This window comes from Kryptolebias marmoratus, linkage group LG6, assembly GCF_001649575.2.
Source record: "Kryptolebias marmoratus isolate JLee-2015 linkage group LG6, ASM164957v2, whole genome shotgun sequence".
Lineage (NCBI taxonomy): Eukaryota > Metazoa > Chordata > Actinopteri > Cyprinodontiformes > Rivulidae > Kryptolebias > Kryptolebias marmoratus.
Genome location: NC_051435.1, coordinates 6,895,515 through 6,914,326, shown reverse-complemented (window position 1 = coordinate 6,914,326; position 18,812 = coordinate 6,895,515). Strand labels below are relative to the sequence as shown.

The 18,812-nt window shown below is 38.8% G+C and overlaps 1 protein-coding gene across 1 annotated transcript in view; it reads right to left on the bottom strand.

Annotated features, from left to right (window-relative positions):
• dars1 (aspartyl-tRNA synthetase 1) overlaps positions 1-18,812 on the bottom strand; it is a 27,971-nt gene extending 9,159 nt beyond the window's left edge. Inside the window, exons 1-9 of the mRNA XM_017420750.3 lie at positions 18,657-18,812; positions 15,856-15,958; positions 13,023-13,052; positions 12,632-12,689; positions 10,203-10,295; positions 8,946-9,048; positions 4,311-4,413; positions 3,220-3,300; positions 1,543-1,602 (exon numbers count right to left, since the gene is read on the bottom strand). Coding sequence (XP_017276239.1) covers positions 1,543-1,602; positions 3,220-3,300; positions 4,311-4,413; positions 8,946-9,048; positions 10,203-10,295; positions 12,632-12,689; positions 13,023-13,052; positions 15,856-15,958; positions 18,657-18,679 — 654 coding nt within the window. The 5' untranslated portion in view covers positions 18,680-18,812. The remainder of the gene's footprint in view (positions 1-1,542; positions 1,603-3,219; positions 3,301-4,310; positions 4,414-8,945; positions 9,049-10,202; positions 10,296-12,631; positions 12,690-13,022; positions 13,053-15,855; positions 15,959-18,656) is intronic.

Genomic DNA, 18,812 nt, shown 5'->3' with positions numbered 1-18,812 from the left:
TAAACCATTTCTCTGCATGTTAAGAAACTAACATGAACTTTTAGTTATTGCAGATTCACTTTGCTTCTAAGTTCATGTATGTTGTTTCTAAATATTAGCTTGTTTGTCTTGAAAACGATGATGCAACAATTAAATCTTATCAGGCGTTAAAAGGTGAAGACATGTAGATGTTGCTCCAGTCTTTAAAGAGAGACAGACGACCCACCGATCCATCCACTTTAAAAGAAAAAAGAAAACCTCCATGCCTGTGAACACCTTATTACTAAGTAGGAAATTAAAGATGCAGCAGCAGCTGCTACAGCCACCTTACTGGAGCCCACAATTTTGTGGTTTTAAGCGAGAATGCTCTTTTATATATTTTTAGGTATAGACTGCTGGCACTCTCAGTCTGCTCATGCTTCTCGCCATCGTGCACACGAGTCACTGATATAGGTACAGTATGAGCCACGAGTACACCTGTAAAAAAAGAGACTTTGATTTTTTGTCAAAATAGCTTAAAAGGTTAAAAATTTCTTAGCCAAAATAACCTAGAAAAAAAAAACTAATGCAAATGAACTTTTCTGGTTTGAATGCATGCTGTTGTTTTGCCCGTTTAGATTCTCTGAGTCATTTATTTAATTTATCAAACATTTTGCAACAAAAGCACAACTAAAAATGATCTTATTACGGCCATAGAGGATGGTTAAGCTCTCAGCTCAACATGTTGTTTACGCTGAGAGACCACCAGCAGCAGGATTAGAGGATTGGTTCAGTTTAGTTGACTTACTGACAGCCCAAGCTGCCTGAAAGTCCAGCTGTCTTTCACAAACTAAATGAACACAAGACATTTTTTTCACTGTTTTTGTGTGAAACACCTGATGTTTAAGTTTGGCACCAGGGGAATTTCAGAGGAACCGAACTATTCTTACAGGAGGTTTATAGGTCCCTCTTGGAGTGTTTGTCTGCCAGTGTGGGAACCACTTTACAGCTTCACTGTGCTCTTAAGTGCAAAACTGATGACAGACCCTCGTCTGTGAGCTCAAAGTGCAATGTGTTGCTGAAACAGGTGTTGTTGTGAGAGTTCTGGGCTGCGTGCCTCTGTGCTGTGGTGTTTGTGCCTTCCTGCCAGCCGTATCATCCATACTTATCAAAACAATGACAAACTTTGCAACTCTTTGCCTTCTGGTGCTAGTATAGTTTTCGCACATCCCCCCCATCCACCCCACGCACAGAGATTTATAGCAACAGACCGCTAAATCACAGACAAACACTTTCACATCTGACATGCAGAGGTTCGCTCAGCCCTTAATGGCATTAGATAGTTTGCTTTATGTTTGCTGTAGAAAAACAAACAAACAAACAAACAAAACGAGTTGTTCCTTCAAGGTGAAGCACATCTGAATGCATTGCATAAATGTGTTGCATAAAGTCACTAATTTCACAAAAACAAAGTAACAGATGAAAGTTTAAATTCAAATATAAATACTTAAATAAAACTAGTCAGCTTTGGCCCATTTTCACCTTTTTCCCACCTGGTTCAACTCAGTTCTGGCAGCAACTTACCCTGAGGTCAATCACCCTGTTGTCCAGCCTGGTGTCCTGGTTCACGGTGGCTCTTCCTTCCTGAGGGGAAACCAAAACAACATGATGACATCCCCACAAAGATGAGAAACTGAATGAAAATGAAAAAATACTGCCCCACTCCTGCTCTTCACAGAGTTGTTGTTTATAGTCAGTGATGTGTACAAAGCTTTACAGACTTTTTAAACCTCACAAAGGAGGAAACATAAGGAAATATGTGCATTTCAGGGTAGTTTAGCATAAAATATGCATATATATATTGCCAGAAAGCTCAACACAGACCACCAAGTCATAAAAATCCTGTCAACTTATTTTTGCAAATGAAACTCCAAACAATGAGCACTGCACAAGCCCCGTGATCACACAGCCAGATAGTACCAACTGCAAAGCTGCAAGAAAACAGCTGCACTCTGAAACAACAGAGAGCTAATAAAGAAAAGAAGGAAAATAACAATAAAAAAATAAACAAATAAAACATTAATGTTTCATCAGAGGAGGAACTGCAGCTTCCAGGGTCATAGATGCTGTGCTTCCTCAGAGGATCCACAGGGGTATGAGCTAATAGCCGTTGTAGCCACATCCTGCTCTGAACAGCCCCGTGTTCAGAGCAGCAGGAAAAATGTTCGATAGGCAGACAGTCAAATAGACTGCGCTGCTGAGGCCTGCGTCTCTGGGGATGGCAGGTGCTGCTACGAGTGTGTGACTGACAAGTTAGATCCCAGCAGAAAACACCTGAGATGCTGCTGCAGCTGCAGACAGTGGGCAAACACTCACAGGTGGTTCACAGACACACATTTGCTTATTGCAAGCCATATAATCATCATTTTAAACCGAATACGAAGGCTGTCAACATGGTCCTGGGTATCTTGTTTCTCACATTAGCTGGGATAAACTTCATTAGCGTCAACAAGATAGGTGTGACACATCAATGAATGAAAATGATACACCGACAGCCAAGTAAAACTAAAAACTCCTGCCAAGCGACAGTTCATTAACTGGGTCAATTAGACATTAGCAAAACAACTACAACAAGAAAGAAAGTCAAATTCATGCAGCTTTTGGGGCTGCGGCTGTTTAACAAGGCACGCAGTACCTATAGGAGCTTCACAAAACTGAACAATCAATAGACTATCACTAAAATAAATTGTAGCTAAAGCACTCATTCACTCTGCATCACCAGCCTCAAAGTTTAACAACCATTAATACTGTGGCTCAGAAACACAATGGCTTCCTAAATGCATCACGATTTTCTCATGCGATTAGAGCTCGATTCTTTTGTTCCTATTCATAAAAATTCCAAAACACAGAGTACCATTCCTGATGAATGTGGTAAAAACACCTTTTGTATTGAGAGGAGTGAGTCATACACGATAATTAGATTTAAATATTTGACCTTTAAGCCTGCCCAAAACACAGATCTTCATGTTCCTAATTTTCAACCAAAAGCAGGACTTGCACATTTGTTGAAATACTTTATTACTACAGCATATTCTGAATCAGTCTGTCCATGCATGGAGTCTCGAACACAGTGACCACTCATTCATTTGTTTTTAAAGCAGATCAGTCTCCATGATTTACAAAGTGCATCAAATTAAATGGCAGAGAGGAAAAAAAAGGAGAGTTCCAGTCTGTTTTTAATGCCCCCTCGTCCCTCCTCACCTCCTCCCCCTCTCCATCGGGCCTGATAGCATCCTCCAGCTGCAGGGGGAGACGGGGCTCTGCCTGGCTGATGACAAAAATCTGAGGAGAAAAAAAAAATCATTATAAAAAATGTAAAACAAAGCAGACATCCTGCAAATGGAAAGTACCTGGACTCCACGTACAGATGAAGCCTAAGTGAAAATAACTGAGCTGGGTCTGATGTCTGCTTTATAATTTATTTCATTCTTTTGTGAAGTGTCTGACAGCTTATGGTAAATCTACAATGCTTTTATTGATTTCTTTTTGTTAAACAATTAAACTTTATTTAAGGCCTAGCATGCTTGAATAAATGAACATCACCTGCCACTTTTCATGCCACAGTTATAGACTAAGATTATCTTATGTTGAAAAATAACAGAGTTGAAAATAACATCATGCTCAATGGTTTCAATCCGTGGTAAATGTACATCCAATAATTTCTAAAAATTTCATTAAAATCCATCCAGTGGCTCTTGAGGTACTGTGCTAACAGAGAAAGTTGAAGTTGAATGTTAAATAAAGGATCTATCAGCTCTCAGAGTGTATTGGGGATCAGCCTCAGCATCACATTTTAGGTCAACATCTGTGAAACAGACTCAGTTACAGTCAGTTGTTTTTAAGGACAGTTAGCTGTATAGATATACGTCCAATCATTACTTTCTGCAAGTTTTAGAAGAAATTGACCAGTGGTTTATGAGATCTAACATACACACACACACACACAAGTAAAAACATTAGTGTACACCTCAGCTTCTCAGCAGCGGGTGATGATGTACTCTCTTTACCGACAGGCCTCTAATGATTACAACCTTCTTGAGTGACAAGTTAAAAGGTTGAATTAAATATTGAGTGGATTACAGTGAGACTGTTTACATAGTTGCAGAACACCTGTGTGCTTTTGGTAAGAAAAAAATTACACAAACACTCTAAAGTCTGGATGCATTTGTGCTGCCAGGCAAGAAAAAAAATAAAAACAACAACTGTGTTTTTATTTGGACGTGAAGGGAAGCTGCTGTGCACTAAAAGGTAGTGTGTAATCTTTTGTGTGACACTAGTCAAAGTATGCTAACCCTCTCAATGTGGAGCTCCACGTCCTGCTGAGAGCAGCTCTCGATCTTCTGCTCCACTTTCCTCACCACTGCCTCCACGTCGACGATGCTCTCCTTGTTGATGCTGGAGGAGTGGAGGCAACAAATAGCACTTAGAACACAAGTACGTCTGTTTGCATCTAAACAATATTCCTGTTCAACTCTGACCCATGCTTGCAGACAGGTTTTTCACTTCATTTTAATGGCGTAGTGTGCAGGGGACAGTGCAGGATATGGGTGAGTGATTTTTTGACTTGGCAGTGTGATTTCTATTTCTCTTTTTTTTTAATCCTAAAAATACAACTGCTGAAATGACACTGGCTGACAGAGGACAGGGTATTTGAAAAACCACAAGAGGCTTTTATAACAAAAGCACTATCCCCTTTTCCCTGCTCTAATCAACAGTCTGCAACAGAGAACAAATGTTTTACCATTCTTCCCACCACCTCCATGTTCTTTTAGAAAAATTGATGTCTGTTATGGAATGGCTTATTTTGTTTTGGGGGAAAATACACCACAACTTTAGCTACTTTAAAAAAAAAAAAAGATTCTAGTTTGCCGCCAGCTTTTCTTCAAATAGTGCTTCCTTCACTTTTTGCTCTCACAGAAAATCATCTTCTTCATGTATAAAGGCTCTACTTGATCTATTTGACTATTAACAGTGTAGCAATTAAACCAAGTTCATTCAAAAGGCAAACGAGAGGATACATTATGTGTGCAATTGCACATTTTACCATTTTAAATTGGTTTAATTGCTTTCATTCTGTCAAAAAGCCTGAGAAGAAAAGTAAACAGAAGCAGTGAGGCTAGTAGGGGATTTGTGAATCTTGAAATAAAATTTGTAAAAGCACTGCAGGTCCTGGGAAGTACCCAGTTCTACAGATAATGTGGTTTTGAGAGCAGCTGTAAGAATTTCCACAGCCCACATAAAAATGAAAGTATCACTGCAGCATACGCAGAGAAGCTGTTTTTAATTTTGTCACAGTTAGTTTTAAAAACAATGCTCTCTATTCAAGCTCGTGGATGAAACTCAGTGGACCATGTTAGAAAAGAAAAGCACCACCAACTGCCAAACAGCGCCAGGCCAGATGGGAAACCTGCTGTAATCCGTCACTCCTTCTCATTAAAAAGCAGTAATGAGGGACTGAACATTGGGGCACTGCTGTCCCTTCAGCCCCACGACAGCTGCCACCATAGTTCCTCCCATGTAGCAGGAGATCAGTAAAATAAATAAATCCACACATTAATAACCTTCGCTGCTAGGCCCCCCAAAGACAGAATGATGGTGAAAACACACCGAGCGTACACGACAAAAAAAAAAAAAAACAGACTGAAATTTGACAATACATCTTAGAAACGAGACAAGCAGAAGACGAGTCAAACACTAAAGAGACAGTGAGGTCTGCCATAGGGCTCAGTAATCAAACTATTTAACCACAGTTTAAAAGAGTCCCTTTATTTATTGGTAAACATAAACTTGGTAACTATACCCAAGAGGATAAATGTCAGAAGGTTGGTATTTATATTTGCTTTGTCTATCACTGATTTGTGGCCAATACACTTGATACACTGCCAATTGATACACAATTCGACTTACTTATTTACATATTATACTTTTTATAATGGCACCACACATGGAACAATAATGGATTAGACTGAACTATTACATTTAAAAAAAGACAAAGACAAGGAGATAAAGAACCAGTCAACCCTTAACCACACATAAGTCAAACAGAATAACTTTGTCATTTCCACTCTTAAAAAAATGACATTTCAAGAATATAAAAGCTTTTGCTTGTCTACTCCATAATGAAGGTAATTAGACTCACAATACCAAACTAAATGAGTAGAACTTTTATAAAGTTTGCCTAAACCAGCAGTGTAAGAAAGCTGCTGCTCACATTGACTGGTAAAAAGGTCTTCTTGTTGTTGCTTTGAACAAAAAAAGACCAACAGCCTGCTTCTGGCTTGAATTAAAACAACCAACTGGACGTGTGCTTCACACCCGGCTCTCCTTAGATGGCTGCAGAGTAAAGGTTGCCGAACCTGCAGAACACTTAATTAAATTGTGTGTGAAAGGAGGATGACTTGGACATACAATATGTGAAGAAAGACTTCCCCTTATGATGCCCCCTGTGCCCTCAGAATGATTATGGGAGGATTTCCTTTTAATCCTAGGAGCCATTCAGCTTGTCAATCATCAGACCAAAGTTTGAGAGACCAGCAGTGGGATAGAAAGCCACAGAGCTGCACCACATGCTCTTTCTAACAAATATAAAAACTAACAGCCTTGTTCAGAAACCCACTTGAGCAATTAGACTGCTCTAAGATGTTTGTATTTACAACTGTGTCATCACTTTCACTTGCTCCCGTATTAGGTGCAAGTTTCGTAACACAATCTAACTGTCTTTCAACAACATTGCAGAACTATATGGAGGAACTGCCACACATGGAAACATTAACTGACACGCAAACATACTGAAGTGTAAGTAAACAACATTTGTTCTAAACACAGGAAGTGGTATGCTCACATTTTTCACCACTGGTCTGTAGTAAAATGAAGAAGATTCAGCACATCCAGGACACATCTTTACTACTAAGATCTCACAAACTAATATCCTAACTTATCTGCTCAGTAAGTCAGCCCAGGCTTTCTGACTTTAAAATGTTTGTGTTTATGTAACAAGGCTGGAGCCAGCAAGAATCAGTGTCTGTTTTACACACATTCCATTTAGCTGACACGCGTGAAGATGCTTCTGACTGTTTTTTGGAGAGATGCAAGAAAGAAAAGAGTTGAATTTGTCTGTTTACATGGGTGACAGCTTGCCTTCCAGCTTAGGTTGCCGTAGTGATACACAACAATAGGAGGTGAACCATTGTTGTGGTGCTTAAAAGTTTGAGCTGAAATTCATCTTTCTTAGCCATTCAAGATAACATACACTGGAGTTTTCTTAAATGAACTCTGCACCATTTTACAGTGACAAAACTAAATCTTTAAAGTGGCAAAAAGCAGGTCGGCTGAAGAGCAGCTGCGGCCAAGTCAAGACTTAGTGACACTTCTTACTAAAAGGGATCAGTCTTCAAGCAGACTAAGGTTTGAGGTCTACTTGTGTTTGGGTTTAGTTTCCGCAAACCGCAAAGCACTGCAACTGTTCTTTCGGCTGCTCCCTTCTTCAGGGGTTGCCACAGCAAACAAACTTGCATGAAAGATTTGTCAATTTTTTTTATGCCGGATGCCCTTCCTGCTGCAGCCAGGGCTCAAACCTGCAGCGTCAGAATTACAGGACCACTGACCACTGACCACCAAGCCACCGCAGCCTCCAAACTGCAAAGTACTGCAACAAGATTTCATTTACAAAACAAGATGTGTAAAACTCATGTGCATGTGGACTGTAAAACATTTTTCTTTCCAACATTCTATTCCTGGGTGATCTTAGTGTCATTTATCCAAAAGAAAGATGAAAATCTGCACTTTTAGTCTATGTTCTATATTTAACAAATATATTTTGATAAAAAAAGAAAGAAAATGACTCAGGCACTGACTTATTTGTTCCTTGCAGTATAATCAATTTTGTTGTTGACTGTATATTCTCTGGAAGAAAACAAGACTATTTTGAATCTACTATTTTGTTGCTCATTTCAAAATGACCCCAGAAAATAGAAAAGCTGAGAAGATGGGTTCAGATCAGAGTGAAGGTATCAGAGCCTGCTGGGAATTCAATGTAACTGTCTGGAACAGTTATGGAGCCTAACGTGTCTCTAAACAAGCTTGACACTGCTCTTTCTGTACTGTCTGGTTAACAGAGCTCACTCAGATCATTTACTTTCAACCTTTTCTATTTTTTATACATTTCCCAGAAAGAATCGTCCAGCATACAAAACTGGGATGGCATTTGTGAGCCCATACGCTGCTGAACAGCATTCATTACTGCAATATCTGAATTGCTCAAGCTCGGCGTTAACGATCTTTTTCATGTGGTCGATTACAGCTGTGGGTGTTACCTTTGGCTTAATTTAGCAACATCTACAGAGAAGCCATTTGAGACACGTGATAATTAAGGTCTTCCATATTAAATTCACTAAACACCGGGTGTTAAAACAAATGCTTGTTTTGAAATCAATGCCGTGCATATTTCAGCAAATTGCATTATACTGTTTTTCCTATGTATATTTAAACTCCCATTAGAGGCATTTCACAATTAAGGCCCCTTGTGAACCTCTAATGTCAGCCCAAGGCAGCATTATTATAAGCCTCCCCCTTTTTCTTCTCTTCTTAGATTCTGTATCCTCAGAAAATTGCATTCATTCATAGTCTACCAGTAATGGGCGACAATTTAGCTGTTAAAATGACTAATGATGTTTGGCACTTAAGTATGCCTTCCTCCTCTGATCCAAACTGCTGTATCTGCCATCTTAACAGGAAGTGCTCCATTAAAAACCTCTGTCGTATTCCACCCTGTTAAAAGCCAGCTTCGGCTGTCAAGTGAAATATGATTGATTTCCCCACCCTCCCCCTCTGTCAGAATGTGTGAAAATGGACCAGCAGACAATTAGGGCCAGGATTTTCCCACCATTGTTTTTGCTGTGTCTGACAGGAAAAACAGTCTTAGTACTCACTTTGCTGCAAACTTGACCATCTGCTTGCTGGCACGATCTCCCACTGCGACCAGCGCTTGTACATTGAACTGCTGCTGACGCAAGACCAAAAAGCATTGCTTCCCTGAAAGCAAAGCAATAACAATAGTGAAGACCTATCAGGCTTGTCACAGTAAAACTTTTGGCAATTTGTTTGAAGCAATAAAAGTTTATTCAATGAAAAAGGCTGTGTGACTATGTGACTCGAGGAGAAAAAGGTATCCCACAGCTGCAAGGATAAGGTAGGTTGGCAAACATTTCTGAATAGAGCATTGTCTTTGATGGACACTGTGTGGAGAAAAGGTGATTGCTACCTTCCTATCAAACATACACACCTAGGTAGAGGGTAAACAAGTTAGCCTACAAAAACAGAGGTCAGCAGATAGGAGGACCACCCAGATACTGTGATGTTGCTGCCTGTGAGAAGGTGGTTGGCTGTGGGGATAATAGTAAAGCCAAAATCCCACCAACAGATGCACCTCATCCCACACAAAATCAGGATGTTGTTCTGTTCATGTGGACATCCTACAGCGAGCAGAGAGAATGAAAACATAAGTGCACAGGAAGTGTCTCTTGGCTCTGGAAGTTATCTTGAAAGGAAATAGTAAAAATACAATCATGATTAAGTCCCCAACTTATTTCTTATCACAGTTTACCCATAGGAGAAAAAAAGAGCTGTAGTGTTTTATAGAGTGGTGTAATAACCAGGTAAAGCTCAGTGGGTTCATTGTATTCAAATGAAGACGCTTTATGGCTGCCAGCAGCTGGAACCAAGAAAGGACAGATTATCTGAGCTTCCAATTGGCAGTGTCAAGCTAGTCTGAAAATGATATCAAAAACCCTGGGGTTGACAAGCTATTTGAAAAGAAAAGAATGCAAAAAAAAAATCCTAAAATAGATTTGAAGTCATCAAATTCTGAAGGTGTCTTGTGCATGATCTCCAATCTTTTTCATTTACCAACCTTCATTGTCAAACCTAAAGAGAGTGATGTCATTTATTTAGGTCATATGTAATCCAACAACCCCAACTCAGTTTCAGCTGGCACTGCTGTTTGATCTTGGAGTAGAAGAGGTGCTATGAAGAAAGAGCCGGAGGACCGGTGATTTTAGACTGCTGAGCATCAGACACCAAGGATTGACACAGGGGGCATCTCATCCTGTTTATATCCTCCACAGCTCAAAATGTCTCTCAACTATAAAAGGTGAACAAAGAGCTTGAGGGTGATGGGGTGATCTCACCTTTGGCTCGGCTGGTGTGAATCCGGGCACGCAACCAGATCAGCTGGTCAGCTTTCTCAGGAGTAAGGTCTTGAACACGAACCAACACCCTATCTGGCTCACACAGACACATGCAGACATACAAACGTTAAATTACTTCACAGGAACTTTTCTTGCTCTGTTTTTCCACTTTTGAGCAATGGCTCTCCCTTGTTTTTCTTCCTATTCCCAAAAGGCAAAAGGAAATGTGAATAAGCATGCATGTGCTTGTGCATAAGCACCCACAATAAAAGGCTCAAATTACAAGCATGTCTAATAAATAAGACACACTAGGAGCCCTGCTGAAAGCTGTCTAAAACTCACCTATTCTCTCTGGGCCTTATGACAAATTGACTCTAGTTTCACTTGTATCACTCTGAGGCATGCCTACTCCTTATTATCAGCAAGTAGGAGAGGGAGACACTGAGGCTACACTAGAGAAAACAAAGCTGCTCCTTTTGGCTCCGAACTTTCTGTCAACCCACATGAAAGCCCTCACCGTTCACCATCCCCCCTTCGCCCCGTCCCACTGGCTGAACTTGGCATGCAGGTGAGCGAGCCCTTACTTTGTCTGTTGCTACTGGAGCTGAAAAAGCATCTAGACAGATGGACGACAGCAACAGGTCTGACTGCTGCTTTACAGCTTGGGGAGTTCTCAAACGCAAACAGTCAGAGGAATTATCACTAATGTTGACATCACAGGCGTCTTTTGTGATTGTTATCATGTACGTGATCAGATACTGTAAAGCTCTGCTTCAGGATGTGTTCCTGTACTAAACAAGTTGCACAGGGAGAAACAACTTTTACCCACGTGTAAGTGTCTGCCTAACCTGTTTTCCCAACCAAATGCCTAAATTACAGTAATTTGCAAACGTTTTAAGGGCATGTGATAAAAGCTTGAAAGTCAGAATGTTTTCGTAAATCTATACTTTTTTCTTTTTCTAACAATTTCACAAAATGCAAAGTAAGCTGACAGAGAAAAATTATATTTCAAAATATTTGGTGCGACCCCCCCACTTTGATTTCAAAACAGCATATATTTCTATAGGTACCCTTGTACAAAGGCAAACATTTTGTAGGGGTAAAATCAAGCATGTGATTAACTGGTTACAATAAAAAGGTACTAATCATTCATGTGCAGGTAGATACACCGTCATTATCTGAAACAGGAACATCTGCGTAGGCGGCTTAAAACTAGGTGAGGAACTGCCAAATTTTTGCCAAGGTGAAATTGTGAGAGAGTTGCACGTTACAGCAAGTCAAGACACAAAGTATATTCCATCTGCATGGTCTCTTCCAGACAAAAACTTCAAATAAGGCTGGAGTTTCTAGATGTACTGTTTAAGCACAAAGAAATGGGCAACAGATCCACAGAGACAGTGGCTGATGAAGAAAACTTAATGGATGCTTACTTGTCTTTAAAACTGGATGATGTCCAACAGTGCCATCACCTCAGAACCAGCAGGAAGCTGTGAGACTGAGATACATCAATCTAAAGTCTGTACAGAGCGGCCATCAGTATAGGAATCGAAACCAAGAGGTCAAACCTCCAACGTGAAAACAAGACCAAGTAACTCAACTATGCATGAAAACTAAAAACTTGGGTGCAAAAAATAGCAGCAGGTAAGACAAAGGATATGAACAAGCGTACATCCAGAGATCATTTGTGGTTAATTCTCCAAAACATCTGAAAGGACCTTCCTGTCAGGTTCCTTTCTGCGAGTGTTTCTCAAAGAACTAATTCTGTTTTGAAGACCAAATATCATTTTGATTCATTTTTTTCTTTTGATCATTCACTTTGCTTTAATAAATTATATTTATGAAATATTTCTCACTTTACAGCATGTTTTCACATTTGCCTAAAGCTTTTAAATAGAACTGCACATGACTAATAATGACTTGCGTTTTTTTTTTCCGCAACATAAAGGCAGTGTGCAAACTGGCTGCAAACATATTTTTAAACATGAGAAAAAATGTTTTCTCTCATGTTCATCTTTTAATTAAACTTCCTTCTGAGTAATAAAGACACAGCAAGATTAAAACAAAAAGAGCAGTAAGTTCTTAGAGCAGAAAGTCTCAGCAAAATCTCCTGTTTTTCATGAGGTGATTGACAGGAAAGCCAAAATATTGCAGTGGTGCAGATAAGGAAAATGTCTGCAACTTGGAAAAATATCAAACAACACTTGATTGAAAATACAAAGTCTTTGTACTTACTGCATGTGCAGTTTGTTCTTGCTTTACAAGACACAAATACCATCTCACATGCTCTCGTAACATTGTGTGTGTTGTAATAATGAGACAAGAATTAATGTTTTCTTCCTTTTCAGTTTGTTAAAATCAACTCAATTCCTATTTGCTTATTTTTAGTGAATTCTTATAAAAATAAAAGTTAAGGTAATTCCCATACTAACCAAGTTTTTGTTGTGACTGAACCATAACTGACACACCATATCGGTCCTTGGCAAAGTCCTTAAAGAATAAAAACAGAAAGAACATATTTTAGTGCATGCTCATCAGCTTCAACGTGTTTCAGAGGCTGCCCCCCCTTTAATTTCACAAGTGTCTGCCGTCTGTCTGTCTACTACATCTGAGATAAGAGACAGACAGAAAAGATACTAGGCTTATCACGGTCTTGGAAATAAAAAAAAGGTTGTGTCACAGAAAACAGAAATGCAGCGCCATGAAGGCAGGTATTTCAATACAAGTTCTTTCAATAGTGTTCAACAGGAGGATCAAAAGCCAAAACAAAAGCAAGGAGCTAGTCCTGTAAGATGACTACTGTGATCTGTTGAGGATACCTACATCTTCATCTGTGCTTTGTTGTTCAGCAGCCTGAAACACACACACAAAAAACGACAGGAAATCTTATAAAGCATTGCAAATAGATAGTCATCCTGTTACTTCCTGGCTGTTAAATTCAAAAACAAAAGATACTTTAAGATATTCAACTTCAAATGGAAAAAGGATTTGCTACAACAGTCATGTAAATTGTGCTTTCATCTTGTATGACCAGAGACTTGAATAAAATTAATAACTCATAGCTCAGCCCAAGAGCCAAGCGTTAGATCCCTAGAATGCACACAGCTCCTCCACACACTGCTCCAACACATCACAGGCAATGAGTAATGGCAGCAGGAGATATTGCTATGTAATAGAAAGAGTGTAAGTGGACAGATATTCTTTATCTCTGCACTGACTTCAAGGCAAATGACTCCCAGAGTGCGATGAGATCCAGTCTTGGCAATGCTACAGTTCCATTTTCTATGCAAATTGATATTGGTGTGTGGAAATGGCTGGTGGCAGTGGAGTGAATTGGAATCATCCATCCTTGATATAATAATTCAGTCACATGATGGATGATATTGCATCTTATGATCAACCGAATATAGACCTGCTATGGCCATAAAGTAACCGAGCCACATCGGTCCCACAAAATTGACATGTGTTTGCAGAATAAGTGCAGAGCTGAGGGAAAAAAAAAAACCTATACCAGCTCAATAAACATTCAGCTCAGCTTTCAGGTCTTCCCTGAGGCAATGCTCACTATGCCACATTGATGTGAGTAGCAGCAGCGAGTGGATCTAACAGTGACAGCACCTGCTCCCTCTATAAAATGATGCCGACTGGATTAATTCAACTGGAAGCTGATTCTTTGCTGCTTTGCTCCTCTCAGAGTCACCTGAGTTGTGACAGCACGGTGCATGATGTCAAAACTGCACGACTCTTTTACTTAAAGGAGACACACTATGCCATTTTTATGATTTTCCGAGGTCTTCATAAAATGTTTGTGACATGGTTTGGTTACAATACAACTGGATTACAGTACTAAAATTCTTTTTTATAGCCTACCTATTGTGAATTGTTTTTCACCTGCTTTTAGGGGGAGTGTTGGGATACTTGACTTTTCACCTCTCTTTTGCAGTTTGTTTCAACAGACAGTTTTAAACACACTGATTATAATCATTATCCCTTAAAAAAAGCCAATAGTAATCAGCTCGACAGTTCATTAGCACACACAGCTAGAGCTCAAACCAGCATTTAAAGAGTTATAAATAGTAAACTAATGATCTAAGTTTTAAAGCACTGTGCTGTAGATACACACTTAAGTGAGGTGAGGTGGTTAACATACCAGTCACATTTTAACTTTCGACATTTTCTGTCAGATATCAGCTTCATTAAACTTGGGCTTCATGTAGATCTATGCTTCTGTTTTTGTTAAAAAAAAAAAAAAATTAAAAAAATCTTGGACAGCAACACCTCTAATTGTTACTTTTATTGGCTTTCATTAGAGTTCTTCAACTCTGAACAGGAGAAGTGAGTTTTTCCCCCTCAAAACTAATGTGCTCTTAAGCATATGAAAATGATATTGTTTAGAATAAGTACCATTTAAGACGATTTTTATCTATAAGCAGCAGATTTCAAACAAAAAAAATGTGTTTTCATCCTCCATCAGGTGAGTAGGACACAGCGCTGGTTGTGATGCAGTTTTAGCTAAAAAAAAAAGAATTATAATGTTTAATCAAGCAGTACTCCCTATTCATTTAATGTTACACCATTAAATTTTTTTCCCCCCTTTTACCTAAAATCACGTTTGCACCCAATTCGACTCTGCTCTAGGCGTGAAGAAGAACACGACAGAGCTGCTGAGACAACTAATGAAAAAGGACTTAAAGCAGTGCTTTGATCAGTGAATGCAGGAGCTGCAGATAGGGTATCAAGCATATAAAGAGGAAACGATCTGAAATTTATGCTCGCTTTAATAAAAATGAAATAGGAGCATAAATCACACCTCATATACAGCAAAATGAGAAGCAAGCAACGGTTACAAATACACATTTTTAATGCTTAACTCCATTTCACTTTGTGCACAAGTCTCGAAAACAAGTTGCAGGCCTTTAGTTAAAAAAGAAAGAAACAAACATGCTGATTATGCCTGCCACTGGTCTTGTATCTTCAAAAAAAAAAAAGTTAATAAACAAAAACAACTGGACTTCTTGTATCATACAAGTCCAGTTGTCACACAGCAAAATGTCACAGAAGATTAGTTGCTGCTACATAAGAAGGGAAATGCAAAACTTTATAAATTCCTGTTGATTTATGTCACACTCCACACACTCTGCTGGATGCAGAAAAGCAGCTCAGTATGTGCATCTGTGTGTTGGTGGTAGCTGTGTTCAGTCTGTCAGGCGCAACAGGGTCATTAAAAATTTTTTGAACTAGTCATGTGTCAAAAAAAAAAAAAAACTGGAAAAAATGTCAATAAACATAATTTCATTGAACAAAACTGAGCAGAATGTCTTTGTTCTTTGGTAAATAGTCTACACACCTGCCCATAAGATGTTCTGAATTTAAGACTTTGTGAGCTGTGCTGTGTGGGGGATGGCTGTAACACCATGTTAACTGCAGGAGCTTCAATTCACGGAAAAAAATAACACTTTGTTAGGGTGGACATAAACAAAGCCAAAATGACAGGAATACTTGAACAATAGAAACTCTTTCTCCCCTGTTGGTATACCAACCCTGCTGAGCCAACAATGCCCACCAGAACAGCATACCAGAGTAATCGGTTGTTAAAAGGTGGTGGCGGATATGAAACATCTAAACAGAAAAAAAAAAAAAAAAAAACAACACTGACCAACTTGGCCTGTTTCTCAGCCTTCTTTGCAGCTTTCTCTGCTTCCTTCTGCTGTTTCTTCAGAGCTTTCTTTGACTGAGCCTGCTGCTCCTCCTCCGTCACACTGAAACAGGAAGAAACACACAACATAAACATGAAAGTCCATTTCCAACTGCTATTTCTCCTGCATCCCGCAGGGAAGTAGTTGACCGCCTGGGAAAAATAATTCTGAGCCTTCACCACCTTTGGCTTTAAAGTCTGTGCTACCTTTAATCCTATTGTTCTTTGAGACCAAACAGCTGAAGCAGAGATGAATGAATGGGTGAGAGTTTGGAGAGCAGCTAGGGCTGAGATGTCAGAAAGATTAGCTAAATAAACCCAACAGCTTCAAGAAGACAGTAGTCTGACCAGTACTACCTGATGCTATGAATAACTTGTGTAGAATACAGATTATCAAATTATGTTTAGAGAGGAAGTGACAATCCTTTAAGGTTAAAGAATAAAAGATCAAGCAGCAATAAAACAGCAGATCACAGACATATTGTTATAAACTATCTGAATTTAATATTATTAACTAATAGCACTGTGAACAAAAAGTGCAGGTGGATGAATGAGCAATGTTTGATTTCCCAAAACACCAGGAGACTCGACACAAAGGAAGCTCGTAAGATATCAGGAAATAACAAGGAACAGAGGACAACTATGAATAGCAATAAAGCCCAAACAAAAGCCCAAAACTGCAACATATTATGACTTCCAAGGGAGGACTTAAAGCCACTGTTATACTTCCCTGGCTGCCTAATGTGTTATTGATACCACTGATTTAACAACATGGCCGAACGACTGCTGAAGGCCAACATTTCCCTACAACATCTAAAGCTTAATGTGGATTCCTAATAACAGTAAAGATAATGGTGGTAAATGTTCTGATTCATTGGCATTTAGATGGAGCACCGAATTTATATCTATTGAACAAACAACCTGAAACTCACAAACCGAGCAGTTCATTGGTGCATTATGTTGTCTGTGCTATGAACCTGCACTACAATGAGAAGCAGATCCATTTAGATGCATTTAGTAATTTAATTCAATTTCATTTGAACATGGATAGTACAGAACAACATAAAGAAATACAATCGTTGCTTTACCCAAAGAACTCCTAGCTAATACAATGACTGATTTTCAGTCCTGTCCTCAATCATACTTTTAAAATGACAAAGATCTTTAAATACAATAAAAGAAAGAAAAAGTAAAATTATGGCAGATATATCTTTATGTTCGACCAACAAGATTTTGGCAAGTGTGTGTGCAGTCAGAAAATATCTACACCCTTCCATCCAAGAACAATTCATTAAACATGAAAAAAGATTGTCAATTAGTCAAAGATAAAGAGGCTGCTGCAGCTGTCAATTGAATACACAAAGATGACATGTCCAACACCTGAACTGTGGTGCCAACAAATCCAAACATTCTGAGATCCCCTAACCAACTCCTTTTGGACATTCCCAGATCCAGACGCAAAACTGAAGAAGACAGAGCTCCATCAGAGGAGGCCCTCCAATCCGTGGAACAATTTACCTTTAAAAATTTGAGCTGCTTCGACCATCTGTTATTGTAAATCTCTGCTGAAAACCCATTGGTTTTCATAGGTTTTGAGCAGAACATAGTGTAAGAATTTTTTACTAATTTAATTATTTTATAATTTATCTATGCACTATTTCATTATGTTTAAGATCACACGCATTGCTTTTTAATTTTACATTTTGTACACTTTAGTCAATGAGGGACGTTTTTAAAATGTACTAAAGAAATGAACTTTGATTATTTGAAACGCACAACAAAGATGATACTGTAAAATGATTAACATTTCTGATATCACTATATAATAAAAAGACAATAAAAGGGTTGGAGGAGTTAAACATAAAACAAAATGACATTGATCAAAGTTCAGAAATCTGAAGTACACTACACAAGGAGCGCTTTCTTTTAAAATGCCCATTTTAATGCAAAAAATAAGAAAATCGGTTTTTGTTTACAATCGAGAAATATTGATTCCAGCAATGTTTTTTCAACTCACTTATTTAAATATTTGTTGATTGGTTGTTGTTACAGTTACTGGTTGTTTAGTCTTTGCTTAAGTTTATTTGTGAGACAATATATATAACAGCATGTCTATTTTGTGACAACTGATCGTTTTTTATTCAAGGAAATCTGGGGCTGCAGCACAAATATCGTTTTGGGCAAAAGGGTTTTATTTTAATCATGCATTAAAGTTTGAAAACAGAAAACTCTAACAAGTTTGTTCATGTATGTTATCAAATAAAGTGTTACCTGTTAATAAGCAACATTTGTCACACAAGATGTTTAAGACGTGACTTGGAAAATGTAATAAAAAGTGAAAATAAAAACGTTTGAGCCAAAAGATGAAATACGATTTGCTGTGCCATGGTTCTAAATACTCCTTTGTGTGTTTTTGTTTTGTTTTGTGCCATGATATAAAAGCCAGAATAAGTTTTAAATCACTGACATTTGAGCAGATTGAACCAACAGACAACACTGTGGCTCCACTTTAAAACCTGACTGGAAACTAGTGTGTGTTTTCACTGCTTTATCACTTTTTATAATAATATATCGCTTACATTGTGATCGTTAAGCGAGTAAAACTTTAAAATATCTCAGTTAGCTGTCAGATGATGCAATCCACTGCATGTTAAGGCAATAAAGTTAGCTGCTATGCTAGCAGTAGCACCGAACTGAGGTGAAAGTCCGCTGCTGCTGACAGACTTCAGTCGCTGTAAACACAACCTTCGCGTCGCTCTTACCCCTGAACTCCTTCCTTCGTCATGTCGCGCTACAGACTCGGACAGCCAAGGGAAAATATTTTAAAAACTGTCTGACAGGATGAAACACCGCATCAGCTGTTCACAGCATGGACAGCCACAGGAAGGAAGAACCTGTTTTGACCGAGCACAAATTAC